This window comes from Clarias gariepinus, chromosome 12 (genome assembly GCF_024256425.1).
Source record: "Clarias gariepinus isolate MV-2021 ecotype Netherlands chromosome 12, CGAR_prim_01v2, whole genome shotgun sequence".
Taxonomy (NCBI): domain Eukaryota; kingdom Metazoa; phylum Chordata; class Actinopteri; order Siluriformes; family Clariidae; genus Clarias; species Clarias gariepinus.
The window spans coordinates 11,158,209-11,176,566 of NC_071111.1; the positions used below are offsets into that span (position 1 = coordinate 11,158,209).

An 18,358-nucleotide genomic window follows, 5' to 3' on the forward strand; every position below is an offset into this window, starting at 1 on the left:
TTGATTGCAGTTATTGCTGCTAAGGGTGGCCCAACCAGTTATTAGGTTCAGGGGGCAATTACTTTTTCACACAGGGCCATGTAGGTTTGGATTTTTTTCCCCCTAAATAATAAAAACCATCATTTAAAAACTGCATTTTGTGTTTACTTGTGTTATCTTTGACTAATAGTTAAATGTGTTTGATGATCAGAAACATTTTGTGTGACAAACATGCAAAAGAATAAGAAATCAGGAAGGGGGCAAATAGTTTTTCACACCACTGTGTATATATATATATATATATATATATATATTTTAGATTCAGTATTGAAATGATGTAAATTTTTTAATACTGACAAGGTTTAAACAGTATTATGATTCCCTCGGATGATACAAGACTGAACTGTAATGTTGATTTTTAGACTTGTAATGATTTTTTTTGTAATGCGTCCCATTCTGAAGAAAAACACAAATCACGGTTTCATTGGTTTTTACTTGACGTTTTTACTTTAGCAGTACAGAAATTATTTGAGCCCCATCTGCTCAGCACAGTTCTTCCGTTCATTAAAACACTGACGACATTTTGCACAGGGCCCCTGCCATGTCAATACTGCAGTAGACATTTGGTCCTTTCTAAAGCGAGAGATATAAAGGAGAACTAGGCCACGTTTTGTGTGTTTTCAAGAGCTTCTTCTCTCGGCTGCTAAAATAAGAGCACAGTGTTCGAGCAGCTTCATAGACTAATGTTAAAGAAAAGTCTGACATTTTCACCAAAAGAACATTTTGTGTACACTTTAGTGTTTTAAAAATTACCTTCAAAAGGCTTCTACGAGTTGTAGAAATAAATGACTCAGATATACTGCTTTTTAAAGCTCCAACAAAGAGCAAATGTTACCTCTTCTAAAAACCCTCTTGGCACTACTTAATTGCTCATTTTCAACCTGGAGGCAGTTACAGACCCTAGAGGCTTTTTGAAGGTAATAATTGCCACACAAAATAAAATGTGCAAAAAATGTGTCACGTTCAGAAAGTACAGAGCTATTCAATAAGTATCTTTTCTATTAACATATGACAAACGCATGACTGGTGGCCCAAGAATCACACACTGCCTCTCAACAGAGATGTAAAGTCAAAAGCTGCACCCCCCCAAACTCCTGTCCCTATTATCAGTTATGCCAACCACTTCATTTGTATTATGCGAATATACATAACCCTCATTCGTATAAATGTTTATATAATCATTGACAGGTTAAGCACTACTAAAGAAAGATATATACGAATTTTGTGTTCTAGACACACTCCTTACATTTGCAAAGCAAGGTTTGGACATATTGCTAGCTACAACTAGCTAGTACAAGCACCAATCTGTAAGAAAATACAATAAATGTCATGTAGTTGGCATTAAAAGCTATTAATTGCAGCTTAAAATCAAGCAAACTTTTGACACCTCTGTTTGAGAGGCCATCTGTAAGGTTTTGTACATAGTCATAATAAAAAAATACTTCTGCTTTTTTGTTTTTAATTCACTGTGTGACTTGTGCCTTTACATCACTTGAGTACATCTGGTGATTTGGCATCTTCGGACTAAATGCCCTTCCTGTGTGAATGATCAGACAGGGTGAAAACACAATGATGGCAACTGAATTACAGGACGTCAACCAACAATCAGTGCAATATGTCTCATAACCTGATTATACAAAGCAGACCACCTGACCCATCTCCCCCTTTAAATGCTAAATCTGTAACTGTATACATGAAATTCCTTTATGGAAAGAAAACAGGAAAAAGAAAAAAAAAAAAAAAAAAACTTCTCATTTGTGATAATCAGCTAGCCCATTTTGGTTATCTTTTTTTATTTTCTTTTTTTCCTTAAAGATTATCATCTTCTGAATATCTGATATTCAACAATGTTAAGAGCTCAGTTAAATTACTGGTCGCCCCCATCGCCAAAGATGTCATTCTTCTTGCGCTCCATCTCGGCAAAGTCAAAGTCTGTGCCAGTCATTCGCTTGTAGATGTCCTTGATGTCATCGCAGGTGGTCTCGAAGTGGGTCGTGGCATCGTAGGAGCGAGAGATGAAGATCTGGGATTCAAGAAAGGTCATACAGAGCTCATTAAAGGTCCCGTATTTTACTATTTCTATAACAGGTTGCAGCAGGTAATTGAACTACTACCAAACTCTGCACCTGGCAGAGCCGAGCATAGCTGGGTAATAAGCCTCGGGAAAGCGTTTTCTTATGAGGTCACATCAGGGAGAAAATCTTGTTGGCTTGTTTTAACCTCCGGCAAAACAAAAATGGCTAAAGAATGTTTTTTTCCCCCCAATTGATATGAAGAGGTGAAGTGGGGGGGGAAACAAAACTGTGACAGCAGATCTAGGACTGTGGGTTCCAAATACAAACCAGTTTAACTTCTGTAACAGAGCCTGTCCTGTGGCTTGTCCAAACATAGGCATTTATGCAATGCATTAATTTTTTTATTTTTTATTTTATTTTTATTTTTTTTAAACTCAGGGCAGCTCATACGAATAGATAGAGATAGGCTACATGACAATACAGTGGATATTACGCGCATAATTCATTCCGGAAGCGGGCTTATATTTCAAAACTCTTGTAAACCAAATTAAATTTTTCGAAAAGAAATAATGGAAACTCAAACTATTTGTTCCACAGCCCAAAAAAATAAATACATAAAAATAATTAATACAAAATATAAAGTAAAAATAAAAAATTAACCTGCACTTTTAACTTAAAAAAAAAAGTAAAAGTAAAAATAAATCCTGAAAGATAAGTGTTATGTTTGTGCACACAGGCACTGTGTGCACGCGTGTGTGAATTTAATGTAAGGAGCCCCTACCCCTCTCCCCCTTCTCATCCTACACAGTTACCCTTCCTTCACTCTTTTCCCAGGATGCGCGCACACAATGCAAACGCAGTTTTATCGGAAAAATAAACAAAAAATCTGCTCATTTACGTGTCCAATCAAGTAATTTCAATGTTAAACATTAAAAGATAACTGCTGCTGCCATTCAGTTATGTAGGTTGCTCGTTCCATCTTTTCTAGAAAAGGAACTTTATGTAACTGAATGTTTATCAATTTAAGTCAAATGCCCCTGCTCTATTGTATGCTCCAGACTTTTAACAAAGACTAAATCGCCATACAGTAATTAACTACAAGGCCACACCAACAACCAACATACTAACCTGACTATCATTTCCCAAGTCGGTTGGAGCATAGAGATCACCGATGCTCACAAATCTGTGGAAGATCAAACGGGAGAAACAAAAACAATGAGCATATTCCCTCCATATCATATTGTAATTTCAGGATATTATAACACACAAGTAAAAAAAAAACATAACACCTACTTTTGCTCAATAGGCTCAAGCAGGTCCAAAGCTGGTTTAATTTCCTTCTCAGGGTCATTAGTCTCCACAGTGGTGCTGGCGATGGCTATGTATTTACCCTGCGCTGCCACGTTGTGTGCATACGAGATCATGCACACATAGATATCTAAAAAGAAAAAAGCAAAACACTGTCATAATTCGATTCTCAAAACGAAACTACTGAGTGCATGAACTGCACTTCCTGTGTGTCTCACCGTGCTTCCTGTTGACCTGGTTCTGAGGGATGATGATCTGGCAAGAGTTGGAGTCTGAGGTGTTCTTAATCGGGTGGCTTAAGATGCAGATGACTCTGATCACCTTGCCGACGACCTTGGCCCGATCCATAATGTAGCTGGGGTCGCAAATCAGCTGTTTACAGCGAGCAATCTGAACATGCAAAAATGAATTAAACATGTACATCATCTTTATGGCAAGTATTTTTGAGTGATATAGCATAGATAATACATTGTTAAAAATCGTTCATCTTGCACACGACAAATAAAAGTTGTCAGACACAAAACAAATGCTACACACTGGCAACAAGTCAATGATCATGTGGATATGCATGAGCATTAGGGATGGAAATCACCAGGAACCAGCCCATACGATATCACAATTAGATTTTGTATTGTGATTCTATTAGCATCACGATTTTTGTAAAGGTGCTGATCGAATAAAATTTTTTTTAGATTTTCTTACAATAGTTGACAAATAAAGCAAATGATTTGCAAACACATATGAACAAGCAAAGCAACCATATTAAGTTTTTTTTTTTCCCACTGACAGTGTGTCAGAGAAATGCTCTCTAATTCAGGACCAATCCGATTAACCACATGAATGTGGTATGGCAGCAGTGCAATCTCTGAACAAAAGAGCCTTCAGCGTGTAGTTAAAAAAAAAAAAATAAATCACCCAACACGCATTGCTGTTCAGCATTGTTCAGCTTTAAACCATCAAGGACATCTCTTTCAAATGTTGCCTATAAAGGGTAAAGGGGCATCATCAGGGACATCTCACACCCTAACCCATCTAAAAAGCACTCCCGGGGCCTTCACTATTACACAGATGAGCAAGGAAACAGCTTTCCCATCTCAAGAGTCAATCTGCAGAAACCCTCAGTGATCCTACAGCTCTCAAATTGATGTTTGTGAAATCTATGGACGATAGTCGGAGTGCAAATACGTATATGTTCGCAAGTTTATCTCTTTTCCGTCCTTTTTTTGTATTTATGATTTACTGTACAGTACTGTCTTGGATTATATCAACCGTCTGCACTGATTTCATGCCTTATAATGTCACTTTTGAAAGCCATGCCTACTTTACCTCACTGTCTCACATCCTGCACTACACACTCAATGCTACTTTCGTCACTGGTTAGATACTAATTGCATTCTGTTTGGCATTGTACTGAATTTTATCTGAACTTCCAACAGCACTGGTCAATGAAAGTCCACATAAAATGAACAGAGAGTGAGACCAGTGACGACTTGTCTACTAAGCTGAATAAGGGGTTGTATAAACAAATTGTGCAGATGTTTACTAGACACAGTGAAAAACACAGACAAGGCAGATGGTGAAGAAGGTTCAAATTCTGTTGGTTAACGATTATAATGTAAGACTATGCTGGAAATCAACTTATTCATTTTCTTTTGCTGTACTGGAATCCCATCACTTTTATTTCACATTGTATATAGTGTAGATGTATAAAAGTTTTTTTTTTTTTTTACTCCTGCACCCAACTGCTTCACTTAATAAAATGCCTCCTGTGGTTATTTTAAATCATCTTTAAAGCTGCATAAGTAAGATTTAAATCAAATCCTTGCACTGTGCAATAGTAACCATCAAGATAATCGCTATTACTACTTATTATTTATGGCAGCTGATTGATTTGGTTTAACTACCGGGTTTTATAAACATGGGAAAACTTCCCACAAGCTGCTGTAGATGAAGCTCCTACATTAAGGCTACTGCTACAAGTCAGGGAGATGCGCGTTTCCTCCCCACAGCCCGCATCTTTTCAAATTGCTCTCTCAAACACCATTGGGGGCAGAGTAACACACTGGCGCTATCCGCTCCTTCCGCTTGCACGAGCTCACAGACACCCCTGATTGGCTGTAGATGTGAGCGCGCCAAGTTCCTCTCAATCCACGCCGCTAAGAGAGCTCGGCCAATCAGCTCTCTCTAGGCCCCCTGGCTGCGAGAGACCACAACAGCACCTTGGAATTGAACTAGAGATTAAAATCAATTTCAATTTAATAATTTTTTAATTATAAAGCGATTTTAACAGTGGTCATTGTCACAATGCAGCTTTCCAGAATAAAAGAAATTTACAGAAATGAGTTTTGAAAAAAGTGTGAGGAAAGGTGTAAATCATATCTATGAGCAATCTGAGGGCGATTGTGGCAAGGAAAAACTCCCTGAGATGACAATAGGGAGAACCCTTGAGATGAGGAACCAGACTCAACAGGGAACCCATCCTCATTTGACTTTGAATCAAGTTTTTGAGTTAAGCTGCCAGTTTATCTAAATGAAAATATTGTAAGACTGACTGTATAACACTTTTAATTAATACACAGTATTTGAATGTTGCACTGAGTAATTTATTCTCTCTATTCACCGTGTAGCCTAAAAAAACACACTGAAACCTGGAAATGTCATTTGCAGCCCTTGCTAACTAAATGAATGAATTGCTCACCTCTCCCTCAGATTTAACACCCACTATTTTGCCATTCTCTACAATGATCTCTTCAATTGGCTTGTTGAGCATGTAGGTTCCTCCATAAATGGCACTTAATCTGTAAAACACAACCACCTTAAACATGTACAGCAGGGTCAAAAAATACTTATGTTAAAGCATTATACTAATATTCCTGTGTGAATGACAGAAGAAAGGCTGACCTGGCAAAGCCCTGAGGCAGTTCTCCCAGACCATACAGTGGGTAAAGGTAGGGGCTCTTCCCATATCTCGCCAAGGACTCGCTGTACAATTTAATCCTATTTATTGAGTCTAGGCAAGGCTGATCCAGATAACTAGAGAGGTAAAGAGGAACAGAGAATTATCAAACACACACACACAAAAAAAAAAAAAAAAAAAAAAATGCCCAGCTTCCTGTTATCCACGGATTGCAAAGACAACTCACTCGTCTGTGCGGTAGAGTGCAATGGCATGACCTGTGAAGTCAATGACATCCTGGCCCAAGTCAAACTTCTTGTAAACCTCACGCATGGTGGTCTTGTTGGGATCCACACCCTCCATAGTTTTGGGATCGTTCTCATCGAAGTTGGCTATGAAAACCAGGAACTTCCTGAAGCGTCTCTTCTCAAACAGTCCCATCAGGCCTAGAGGAAAGTAGTGTAGAGAAATGAGTGAGACTGAAAAGTAGAGCAACACCTGTCTATTAGCAGTGTAGGAGGAACTGCAGTGCACAATATGATTATAACCACAATGCACCATCCCATGCTCCAAAATAAGGAAGTAACACCAAAATTTAAAAGTTTCAGTAATCAGATTCAAGAAATCCCTGCATTTATCTAGAAAACATTTGAATGTGTAAAGCAGAATTCAAGTAACAGATTTTCTGCTTCGATAATGCTTCAGAATAAACCAATATCAAATTTGATTCTTGTTAGGGTTTTCGGATATACAATATATTTTAAGAAATGTGCATGTTTCTTAAATTATGTGCAAGTCCTTTAAAACATCATAAGATTCCTTAAACTACTAATATTTGACACTAAATGATTTTAAGTTACATTAAGTGTACATTTTACTACAAAGTGGACTGTAAAATTACAGATGCTGAGTATGAAGACGGCGATCTCACATCCTATAACTCACTCGATGTTCGCTCTACATTCCCCAAAACTGAAGTAAATAATGTAACCAGCTAAAGTCATAGCTTTGCTTCGATCCCCTTATGATCTGTTTTTATCATAATTTTTAATTATCCAATCTTATCGCTAGCTTTGTGTCTATGAAACCATAAATACCACAGAGGTGTTGCATGACCTAATGCGCCCAGCAGAGGAACAAATAAATGGGCTTTTCTCATTCTCTGATGATTCAGTGCAGTAGAAAGATGTTTGACCCGTTCTCATATTGTGGAAATAATCTGCTTGCTTTTTGTCTGTTCTGCATCCACACTCTTTTTGTTTTATCTCAAATGAAATTTGCTCATTATGTTTATATAGTTAGATCATAACCTTAATTGTGTGAGCGCCAAAGACAAATTCCAGAGACATAAGTGTCAGTGTGTCGGCATGGCAACATCCTGTCATGTGACTGCATTCACTCAAAACTCTTTGACTGGATGCATCACCATTGTACAGCAATGCCTTTAAATCTTCTTCACCACACCTGCGCCACACACGACGTAAATCTAGCTGTAGTTTTTGTGTCTGGTCCTAAACATTGTGCATTTTAAATAAATGCAAACAAGCCTAGTCCTAACCTCAGGTTTTTTTGCCATTGTGACAGTTCATATTTTTTTAATTGTTCGTGTACCATCAACAAACGGGATTCTGTCACCAATATCATAAAACTACAGATCTCACTTACTGGAGGCCAGAGCCTCAGTCTCGGTGGAGGGCACTTTGTAGATGCTGCCCTTCTTGTAGACGAAGCTGCCCTCGATCACTTTGAAGTCCAGGTAACGCGTCACCTGTGTGATCAGCAGCATGCGCACAAGCTGACCTAAAAACACACAGACACAAAACAGAATGACTTACACCATGACATTATAAAAAAAAAAAAAAAATAAATAAAAAAAAATACGTGATTACAAAACATTCCCGCCAGCACTTGGATATTAGTATGATCCCGTCTCTGAGGTGTGAATGATCAGTGAGCTGGCAGAAGTGTTATATTACAACCGATTGCTAGGCAACAGTCTCAGCAGAGTTACTGAAACAGCTTGCAGCGTTTGACACAGATTTTTCTTACCGTTTGCCATGAGGAACTTCGGGATGAGGTCCACGTTCCAGTCACGACCTTTTCCCATCGTTTCGGGAGGAGCACCGGGCAAGCTGAAGCGCTTATACAGCTAATAAAAGGAGAAGAGCATTTATAAAACACTGCTTCAGTTTACATAATCAAATTGTGAAGCGAGTAAGAACTGCAGCATGAAATCAGAGCATGTTGTTGGAGTAAAAAATAATCAACTACACGGTGGTGCAATGTGGACCAATGCAAAATGGTGGCTAGGAACGATTGCTCCCACTCCTCTGGCACAATTGCATATATATATATATATATATATATATATATACATACACACACACACAGTGAGGTCAATAAGTATTTGATCACCCTGTGATTTCGCAAGTTTTTTTTACTTAGAAATCATGGAGGGGTCTATAATTTTCAGCATAGGTGCATTTTCACTGTGAGAGACAGAATCTTAAAAGAAAAATCCGGAAATCACATTGTTTGGTTTTTAAACAATTTATTTGTGAATTACTGTGTCAAATAAGTATTTGATCACTTGATTATCAGCCAGATTTCTAACCCTTAAAGACCTGTTATTTTGCTTTTAAATATTCCAGCTACACTCTGCTCATAATTCTAAATTAGCAGCACCGGTTTAAGTTTGTTAGCTGTCATGAAGACACCTGTGCACCCCACAATCAGCCAAAGTCTAAGTAGCTACATGGGCAAAACCAAAGAGCTGTCAAAAGACACAAGAGACAAAATTGTAGACCTTCACAAAGCTGAAAAGGGCTACGGGGCAATTGCCAAGCAGCTTGGTGAAAAAAGAACAACAGTTGGAGCAATTGTCAGAAAATGAAAGAGGCTAATGATGACTGTCAATGTCCCTCGGACTGCGGCCCCACAGCAGATCTCTCCTCGTGGGGAATCAGCCCAGAACTACACGAGAGGAGCTGGTCAATGCCGTGAAGAGAGCTGGGACCATCGTTTTCAAGGCTACTATCTTAATAATACACTAAGACGTCATGCTTTAAAATCTTGCATCGCACGGAAGGTTCCCCTGCTTAAGTCAACCCATGTCCAGGACCATCTGAAGTTTGCCAGAGACCACCTGGATGATCCAGAGGAGTCATGGGAATGTATGCATGTATATATACATACATACACACTCACCTAAAGGATTATTAGGAACACCATACTAATACGGTGTTTGACCCCCTTTCGCCTTTAGAACTGCCTTAATTCTATGTGGCATTGATTCAACAAGGTGCTGAAAGAATTCTTTTGCAATGTTGGCCCATAATGATAGGACAGCATCTTGCAGTTGATGGAGATTTATGGGATGCACACAATGCCCAATTGGCAATAAGGGGACTAAAGTGTGCCAAGAAAACATCCCCCACACCATTACACCAGCACCACCAGCCTGCACAGTGGTAACAAGGCATGATGGATCCATGTTCTCATTCTGTTTACGCCAAATTCTGACTCTACCTTTTGAATGTCTCAACAGAAATCGAGACTCATTAGACCAGGCAACATTTTTCCAGTCTTCAACTGTCGAATTTTGGTGAGCTCGTGCAAATTGTAGCCTCTTTTTCCTATTTGTAGTGGAGATGAGTGGTACCCGGTGGGGTCTTCTGCTGTTGTAGCCCATCCGCCTCAAGGTTGTGCGTGTTGTGGCTTCACAAATGCTTTGCTGCATACCTCGGTTGTAACGAGTGGTTATTTCAGTCAAAGTTGCTCTTCTATCAGCTTGAATCAGTCGGCCCATTCTCCTCTGACCTCTAGCATCAACAAGGCATTTTCACCCACAGGACCGCCGCATACTGGATGTTTTTCCCTTTTTACACCATTCTTTGTAAACCCTAAAAATGGTGCCATGCCACGCTCAAAATTGCTTAAATCACCTTTCTTTCCCATTCTGACATTCAGTTTGGAGTTCAGAAGATTGTCTTAACCAGGACCACACCCCTAAATTCATTGAAGCAACTGCCATGTGATTGGTTGATTAGATAATTGCATTAATGAGAAATTGAACAGGTGTTTCTAACAATCCTTTAGGTGAGTATATATATATATATATATATGAGTATCCTTTACAGCTGGTAGCCGCATGCCCCTACCATTAAACATAAGAAAAGAAGAAGAGAACAAGGAAGCCAACATTTGCACAATGCCTCAGATTTCAGAAAATGTCAAGGGCAATGCTCTCATGTTTCTTCCTATTTTATCAGCTATGGCTGTGCAGGTCAGAGGATGAGATCGGCGCAGGCTACATGCACACATAGATTTCGGGCGGCACTGATGATGTCAGGCTTTCATGTTTGATAAGATCTGGGCATGTTCCAAAGCAAAAGCTTGGAACGTTTGTGTCCTCACTGATCAAAATGAACCAGACTTTGGGGTCAGGTGTTTTATGAAACGATCCTTGGGTCCGAATGTTAAAATCCCCTAAATAAGGGCCTGCCGTTAAGGTATTCCTTGTATGCCCCAGCAGTATGTCAACAACAACATTTATTTATACACTGTATGCATATATAGCTATTATGGAACACCTATAAGACAAATTAGTTCCTGTTATCACAAAACTATTAAAAAATATCTCTCCCTTAAAGCCTCTATTTTCTCTCCCAAAGTTATAAAGACTTTGGCTAAATCGTTTCTCTGAAAACAACTGGAAATCATCAATCAACAACTGGAATAACACTTTTCCTTCATATCGCGAGACGTTCTTTGATCTCTGATTAAAATTTTTAAAAGAAAAAGCAAATGGCAAAAATCGGTATTTTGCAGTCAAGCACAATATCATCAGAAACAGGGGATAAAATTAAATCCAGACAGTTTTTCGGGATGCTGCGTTGCTTAATTGTATGACTTCTTAAATGAAAATCACTGATAAAAGACTTACATCCTCCAAAGGGGTGATGGATGCGCTATCTCCCCCGTAGTAAGAGTTTCTGTCCATGTGCAGGACCTTCTTTCCCTTCACAGACATGATCCCGGACAGGATGCATTCCTGTGAGTAACACAAAACCCAGGCACAGCATGTTTACACACACAAACTCTTGTAAACAGAAAGATCAGCATATTCTTTAAAAGCAGGCATTCTTTACTCCTGAACAGGTATTAGTGTATGTTGACGATGAGCTGTGACCAGGCTGCTACAGATAATGTATGAAAACTGTGCGAGTTCTTAACCTGTCTTGTGTGACCTTGCAGGAGATGATGAACCAAACATGGTAGATCCTATTAAACCTTTTGCACTGGCATTCAGGCATGTGCACACTTTCACGCACGCACGCAGCATAATGTCTGCACAGGGCATCCTTAAACAGATCTCAGGGTCTTAAATTTCAGCTGGGAAATCTGAGAAAGAAACACAAGGTCTATTGCACAGCAGTTCTTGTACTGGTACGATGCGTAAGCTGGGACTTATAGAGTTTTATATTAACTATTATAAGATCTTTTTTTTTCTAAATACAGTGTGTTTAAACTTTGTACCATTACCACGCCTGAGTATTTTCAGATTTAAGAATTCCTGGTACAAATTAAAAGTTAATATAAAATAATCTGTGTGGGCCAGAGCCTGTGAATTTTTTTATTTTTTTAAATAATTCATACAATTTGTTCTTATGACCTACAGCACTTCAAGTACTGAGCATAAACAGAAGATATCAAACAAGCACACCATACTTGCTCAGTCTATAATGCGATTAACTTTAGTTATAGAGATCATGTGATGAAGTGGACTTTACACAGAGCTTGCGTTATGTCCCATCCACAACTCGGAGCTTGCGTTATGTCCCATCCACAACTCGGAGCTTGCGTTATGTCCCATCCACCACCCGGAGCTTGCGTTATGTCCCATCCACCACCCGGAGCTTGCGTTATGTCCCATCCACAACTCGGAGCTTGCGTTATGTCATATCCACAATTTGGAGCTTGCGTTATGTCCCATCCACAACTCGGCATGCTAAACTATGCCATACCTGCTTTCTAACATTTATTAAGCTGTTTTCTGATAAACTGCTGACATGCAAACAAAAGCCAGAAAAAGGAAGTGAGCCATCTGAATCGCGCTTAGCACTCAGAGTGCTGAAGTTTTACACATGCTAAAACATTGTTTTCTAAATGTGAAGTGGCTAAATTCGATAATTTCTTCTAAAAACAGAAAAGCACTGCTGCGTGCCATCAGAGAAAAAGCAGGCAAAAGTTTCACTCTTGAACAGTAATGCGTGTTGTTCTTGGGTTCACTCCCTACCAGAATATCCCAAGCGCTATCCTATGACTACAGGCCCACAACTGAACATTTGAAAAACAGCCACACCCTTGAACACACCACCAGCCTCCACTGCCACAAGCCCTCGTTTGTAACCACTCTCTCCATTTTATGCTCTCACTTCCTACAAATGCAATGCAGCCGCAATGAAAAAGCTTCACATTGAAAACAAATGCCGGGTTATTGTTTCAGTTCAGACTGGTAAAGGCCAAAGCGGTGTCTAACTTTAGTCTATGTTGAGCGTTTGCACTTTGAAAAAAATGACATGCACTTGTGCACTTTACTTTCAAGATAATAAACAAATTATGTCGAAGGAATCCCAGCTACGCTATGTATTGAAAATATATGGATATGTAGATATTTTTTAAAGCCACAGATTTTTTTTCCCAGTTATAAACATCCCTCTTTATTTTTATTAAAATGGAGTTTTTTGAACATTAGCTAAAAAAAACAACCCTAAAAGCATTGTATATAATTAAGTTTACATATAAACCCTGACAATGGTGGATTGTTATAGCCACCACTAGGTGCAAAACAGAAGCATGCAGGTATTTAAAAATGTTTTTGTTTGTTTTCTAACACGACTTTGAAGTACTATGTTTCAGCATGTTATTTTTGTTTAGTGAAAATATAATTTAAGATATTATTACATGCAATCGGTTATGTAATATGCAATTTAAGACACACTCCAGATCAAAGTCATTGATAAGATACATGCAACTTAAAGCTATGTCTTTCAACTGATCCTATCTTTGTGCGAGTTAAGATTTTCCCCTAAAAGTCCAGTCAAGCCAAGTGTACACGCATTTAAACAGAGCCTGGGTTATAATCAGAGAGCCTAAATAAAAAAAGAATTTTTTAAAAGGCTTTGATCCTAAAGTGGTACAACATTTACTGTAATTTGTTTTTAATTATATCTAATTCTGGGTCTGGAAAATAAGGTTCCAGGTGTTAATAAGGATAATAAAGTTCCAGGATGTTTAGTGATGCTGAAGTCTCCTTCTGAAAAATGCCAAATAAACAGTTCCCCATGAGCTCCATCAACAATTAAACACTTGAAAAATATCTGTTTATATCGAGTGTGTCTTATAGAAGTGTCCAAGTTGTTACTATAGATATTACAGATGGTAATCATCAGGAACCACCTGATTACCTAGATTTGAATTAAGATTTTATAAAAATCGCAATTTTATCAATTTCCTGAGTCAATTTTTTTCTTTAGATTTTGTTACAGTTCTAAGTAAACTTCACGAATAATTTGCTTGTACCACACAGGATGCTGTGCTGCCTGCCAACGGGTAAAAATTACCTGATTTTTTACCTCCTTAAAGTCAAACATATATACATAAAAAAATCTTTAAAAGAATAAAAAGAATAAAAATTGCTTCTGGTCGCTGTGATAGAGATTCTAATAAAGCATAATGAACTAAAGGTATTCAAACAGTGACGAACAAAAGAAACAAATCAAAATCTGGTCACATCATAATCCTAGACCTGGATATGTCGTGTGTACAAAAACAGAAAAGTTCTGCATTCGGCAGTCAGAAGTTTTAGATAAGTTAAATGTTAACAAAATGACAGTAAAAAAAATAATAAAACTCAGCTGACTGCATGCAACACACAGAGAGTGAGTCAGTCACGTGAAAGAGTGATGCTGTGTCAGGTAAACTGACATTTCGACTCCTTTTTGATGTTGCTGGGCCACTGGCTGCCTGCTGAGACTCAGATACTCGCCTGTCAGTCAATCCCAAATGTCAGCACGCTGTCATGGCGTCTCGATTTAGCAATACTGCTGTTTTTTTGCTCTGTTCGTTTTTTGTTAATTTCTTTCTGAGCAGCACAACTCTCAGAGTTTTCTTTTCAGCAACGCCCCCTTAGTTCATCCCACTCATTGAAGTTATAGACAACTGGCATTCTGTTCTGCACTGTGATGTGACAAATAAGTGATTCCACGTTACTCATTAATAAATTAATATGACAGCGCAGTCGGAGTTTTGTTAGAGAAGAGAGAAAGAACAGGGAGGATACAAAAAAAGGACTAACTACACTAAAACTTTGGGCTAGCACAAAATGCTTAGAATGAAAATAAATATAACAAAAATAATAATGACAGCAGTACAAAATGCTCCTGTAATTAAGAAGGCACAAATTTAGGTGGCAAACTTTATTTAGTAAACTCTAATAAAATATATAATTCATTTGTGATGAGTAAATAATCTGGCTCAATGCCTGCGAACAACAAATTCTCTTTTGCAGAACTAATAACAGATCACACTTTCATTTCCTCGCCATTACACTGCCGTGTCTATTTCTGAGTACTACTGAGACTTTTACACAGAGCACCTACAGCAAACGCTTCACCCTCTGATTCCCAACTTCCTCTTTCCTGTTCAGTTGTGCTAAACGTATAAGGCATGCTGGCATTTTAATGTTTCCTGACTACCATGCAGGTTTTTTTTTTTTTTTTTTACCTCAAAATCCTAGATCGCACGACTGTAACATGAAACCAACGAACGAGACGTCTACTTTATCACATCTGCATGACAAGACTTTTCCTGCAGTTATTACATAAAATTGTAAAACAATTTTAGTTTGTCGGATGGCTTGATCACAAGCACGAGATGCTGAGCCTATGTGATGCAAAGGATGATAACAGTCTAAAGCGCTGGATTGTTATCAGATCAAATTTGACACATTTCTTAGAGGAGACACAATATGAAGCCAGCAGAGCTTTACAAGCAGAAGAGATGTATTTAAAGATATATTTGTGCAGTTTGGGTAATTATTTGCCTCACGTCATTCTTACTGTACTAGTGATACTATATAGATATTAAATAGGGCTGCAGAATATTAATTAAAGTAACTTACATTTTTTTCCCTCTCTCTCATTATACAACTGAGCAGTTAAGGGCCTTGCTCAGGGGCCCAACAGTAGCAACTTAGTTGTGGTGCTGTGGTTTAACCCTGAAACCTTCTGATCAGTCCTCTGATGCCTTAACTACATAAAAAGCATCCTTTGACAAATATTTTTTATGTAATTAATTAAGCACCTATTTTAAATTAGGCATCAACCATTTGCCAAAAAAAAGGATGCAACTTCAACAATATCATATCATATATATATGAGGACAGTGTAGAGGTGGTGGAGCAGTGTGGTCTCTGTGAACTTTCACATGGATTGCTGTCTTTCTCATGTGTTTGCAGGTTCCCCAGATTTCCTCTATGTTTTCTGGTTTCCCAACTTACAGACACACTGGTAGATGAAAGACAATGAATTCATGGTGTATTCCTAACTCACACCCAGTGTTCCCAGAATACCTAACTTATCCTTAGTAAAGGACGATTTCAACCTATATAAGTAGTCTTTAATAAACCAAGTTATATCTATATCAGTTGAAAATATATAAAGACGGAAATAAGGGTAAGGTCATATACGTTTTGACTAATTCACAAACACAACTACATGAACTGTGATCATGAAGTAGAACTGTATGCACTGGGGAAGGGGAAAAACAAAAAAAACTTGTTATGAATCGTGATTCCTTAGTGTGGTGATTTATGCATGGCCACACTGATTCAATAAATGAATTAGAAAACTGATTTAAAAAATGATAATTTTTAAATTAATAATAGAGATTAACCAGTCGATCGGTCAGTGACCAGAATTGGGTGTTTTTCAGTTTTATCGGGCCAATCAGCCTCAAATATAATTTGAACCGTGAACAGAAGCATCGTGTGACGCAACAGAAACACATTTTCCATGGTGTCACGTTACGAAAGATAATGCGCATTAAACGGCTTCAATCTGCCGTTTTCTCCAAACTCTGTGAGCAAATTAGTCTCAAACCAAATTATTACAAACGCTCACACCAGTAGCAAACTACCAAATGCGCAAGTTAGTCACCCAAATTTGTTTACAAATATAATTATGGCGAATGACATAGAAACATGTGCTGCTCAGTTAAACGCCAATCACTTGTATTTAAAGTCATTTTTGTACTGTTTGAATGCAGCTCTTGGTTTTTAAGTGAAAAAAACCCGATCTTATAAAGAAGAGGCTACATTGAATTAATCAGAATTTTTTTTAAGGCTTGAAATTGTGACAAAATCGAGTCAAAAGCGTGATATCGAATCGGGATATTTATAAACTCGCGATACTTATAGAATCGCAATTTAATCGAGGTTTAGTGATGATATCGTATCGGGAGGTGACCGTTGATTCCCAGCCCTAACGCACTGTATGAGGAGGGCGCGGTGTTTTATAAACGTTTGTCAAAGAATTAATTAGCTCAGGCATTAAGCACTGTTTTGACATTATTATACAAAAGACAAAAAGGAAGCCAATCTCCTCCTTATGGAAAGGACCTCTTATTAAATTTAAAAAAGTGATAAAAACGCTGAGGCGAAGAGAAGGCTAGCTAACGCTGCTAACACACAGACACTTCACATCCGCATACGCTCGTGCGCTTTCTCCCCCCCTCACACAATCAGATATAATTATGTTCACCTAAATATCTTAATTTAAAAACGTATTGTGTTTTGTTTCTTATTTCCTTTCACGGCTAAATATTGTCCTGCTTGCTGGGAAAGAGATTAAGGTTATTAGTTAAGAGGGAATCTAGACAGCTAGTCGTAGTTAATAACTAGCCAGTGCGCTAATTCATCTAAATTAGCAGTTAAATATCCTAAAGTTTGGGATATAAGTTGTTATAATACAAATATGACAAGCAAAGACAAAGCCACAATGCGGTTGGGTGAATAAAAAGAAGTTAGCTAGCAGCAGAAAGCTAACCATACGTTTGGCGCTACTAAGCAACGCGAAGTCGGAGAAGCAACAAAAAAAATCCTACACCGCAATCCGTTAAATTTTGTAAAACATCAATGCACTTAAATGACGGTACAGTTTTATCCTAGTGCACCGAGAGTGTGGTGAGAATACAGCTGTATGGAGTTATACTGAAGCTAGCTAAACTAGCCGGCTAAGCAGCTAGCTGGTCAGGCTTCGGCTCTCTTTACGAGCAATAAATCAAATCTAGAAAAAAATGGATTAAATGTGTTAACTTTGATCATATCGAGTATATACCGTAAGTCCAGTTCCCAAAACGATTACGTCGTATTCTTCATTCATTTTGCTTCACGAGTTTAATCCGCTTTTCTTCTGTTTCAGGCCTGAAGAAGAAAATGGAGATCAGCGGCAAAGCTGGAAATGAAAGAAGCGCTGGAACGTCAAACAGGCTGGACAGACGAACTGGGAGGGGCCTGTGAGCATATGGGCGGGACTGACTGTAAATGGGAGGAGTCAGATGATAAAGATGTGAAAGCAGATGTGGCGAACGTTATGCTGCCTGAAACATGGGTCAGTGATGGTGTGAGGAGGCATCTCCATGGAGGAACACACAGAGCTCTGACTGCCATTAGGTTTAGGAATTAAATCCTTGGTATCATTGTCAGACCCTACGCTGGTGCGCTGGGTTTTGGGCTCCTCCTGGTGCATGAGGCAGTGCCCGGCCTCATGTGGCGAGAGTATCCAGGCAGTTCCTGGAGGATGAAGAAACTGATACCATTGACTTACTCACCCTGACATGCGGCATAGTGGCTTAGTGATTAGCACCGTCGTTTTGCACCTCCAGGGTCAGTGTTCGATTCCCGCCTCCGGTCTGTGTGCATGGAGTTTGCATGTTCTCCCTGTACTTGGTGGGTTTCCTAACAAAGTCCAAATCTCATTATTGCCCATAGTGTGTGAATGAGCATGAGTGCATACAGTATATCTAAATATATATATAT

At 38.6% G+C, this 18,358-nt stretch overlaps 1 protein-coding gene across 1 annotated transcript; it reads right to left on the reverse strand.

Moving 5' to 3' along the window:
• Positions 1-452: 452 nt before the first annotated feature.
• Positions 453-17,815, reverse strand: gdi2 (GDP dissociation inhibitor 2). Its single transcript, XM_053508554.1, has 11 exons — positions 17,658-17,815; positions 11,204-11,311; positions 8,308-8,407; positions 7,924-8,058; positions 6,506-6,704; positions 6,264-6,395; positions 6,061-6,160; positions 3,581-3,752; positions 3,348-3,492; positions 3,183-3,237; positions 453-2,062 (listed from the first exon to the last, which is right to left on the reverse strand). The coding sequence occupies exons 1-11, from the start codon at positions 17,700-17,702 to the stop codon at positions 1,907-1,909; spliced, it is 1,347 nt and encodes a 448-aa protein (XP_053364529.1). The 5' UTR covers positions 17,703-17,815; the 3' UTR covers positions 453-1,906.
• Between the last annotated feature and the right edge of the window lie 543 nt (positions 17,816-18,358).

Coding starts and splice junctions, on each gene's coding strand:
- gdi2 (XM_053508554.1), bottom strand. CDS start 17,702: ATGAATGAAGAATACGACGTAATCGTTTTGGGAACTGGACTTACG. Junction 11,312..17,657: donor TTTTGGGAACTGGACTTACG/GTATATACTCGA, acceptor TGTTACTCACAG/GAATGCATCCTGTCCGGGAT. Junction 3,753..6,060: donor GTGTTAAATCTGAGGGAGAG/GTGAGCAATTCA, acceptor TTGCATGTTCAG/ATTGCTCGCTGTAAACAGCT.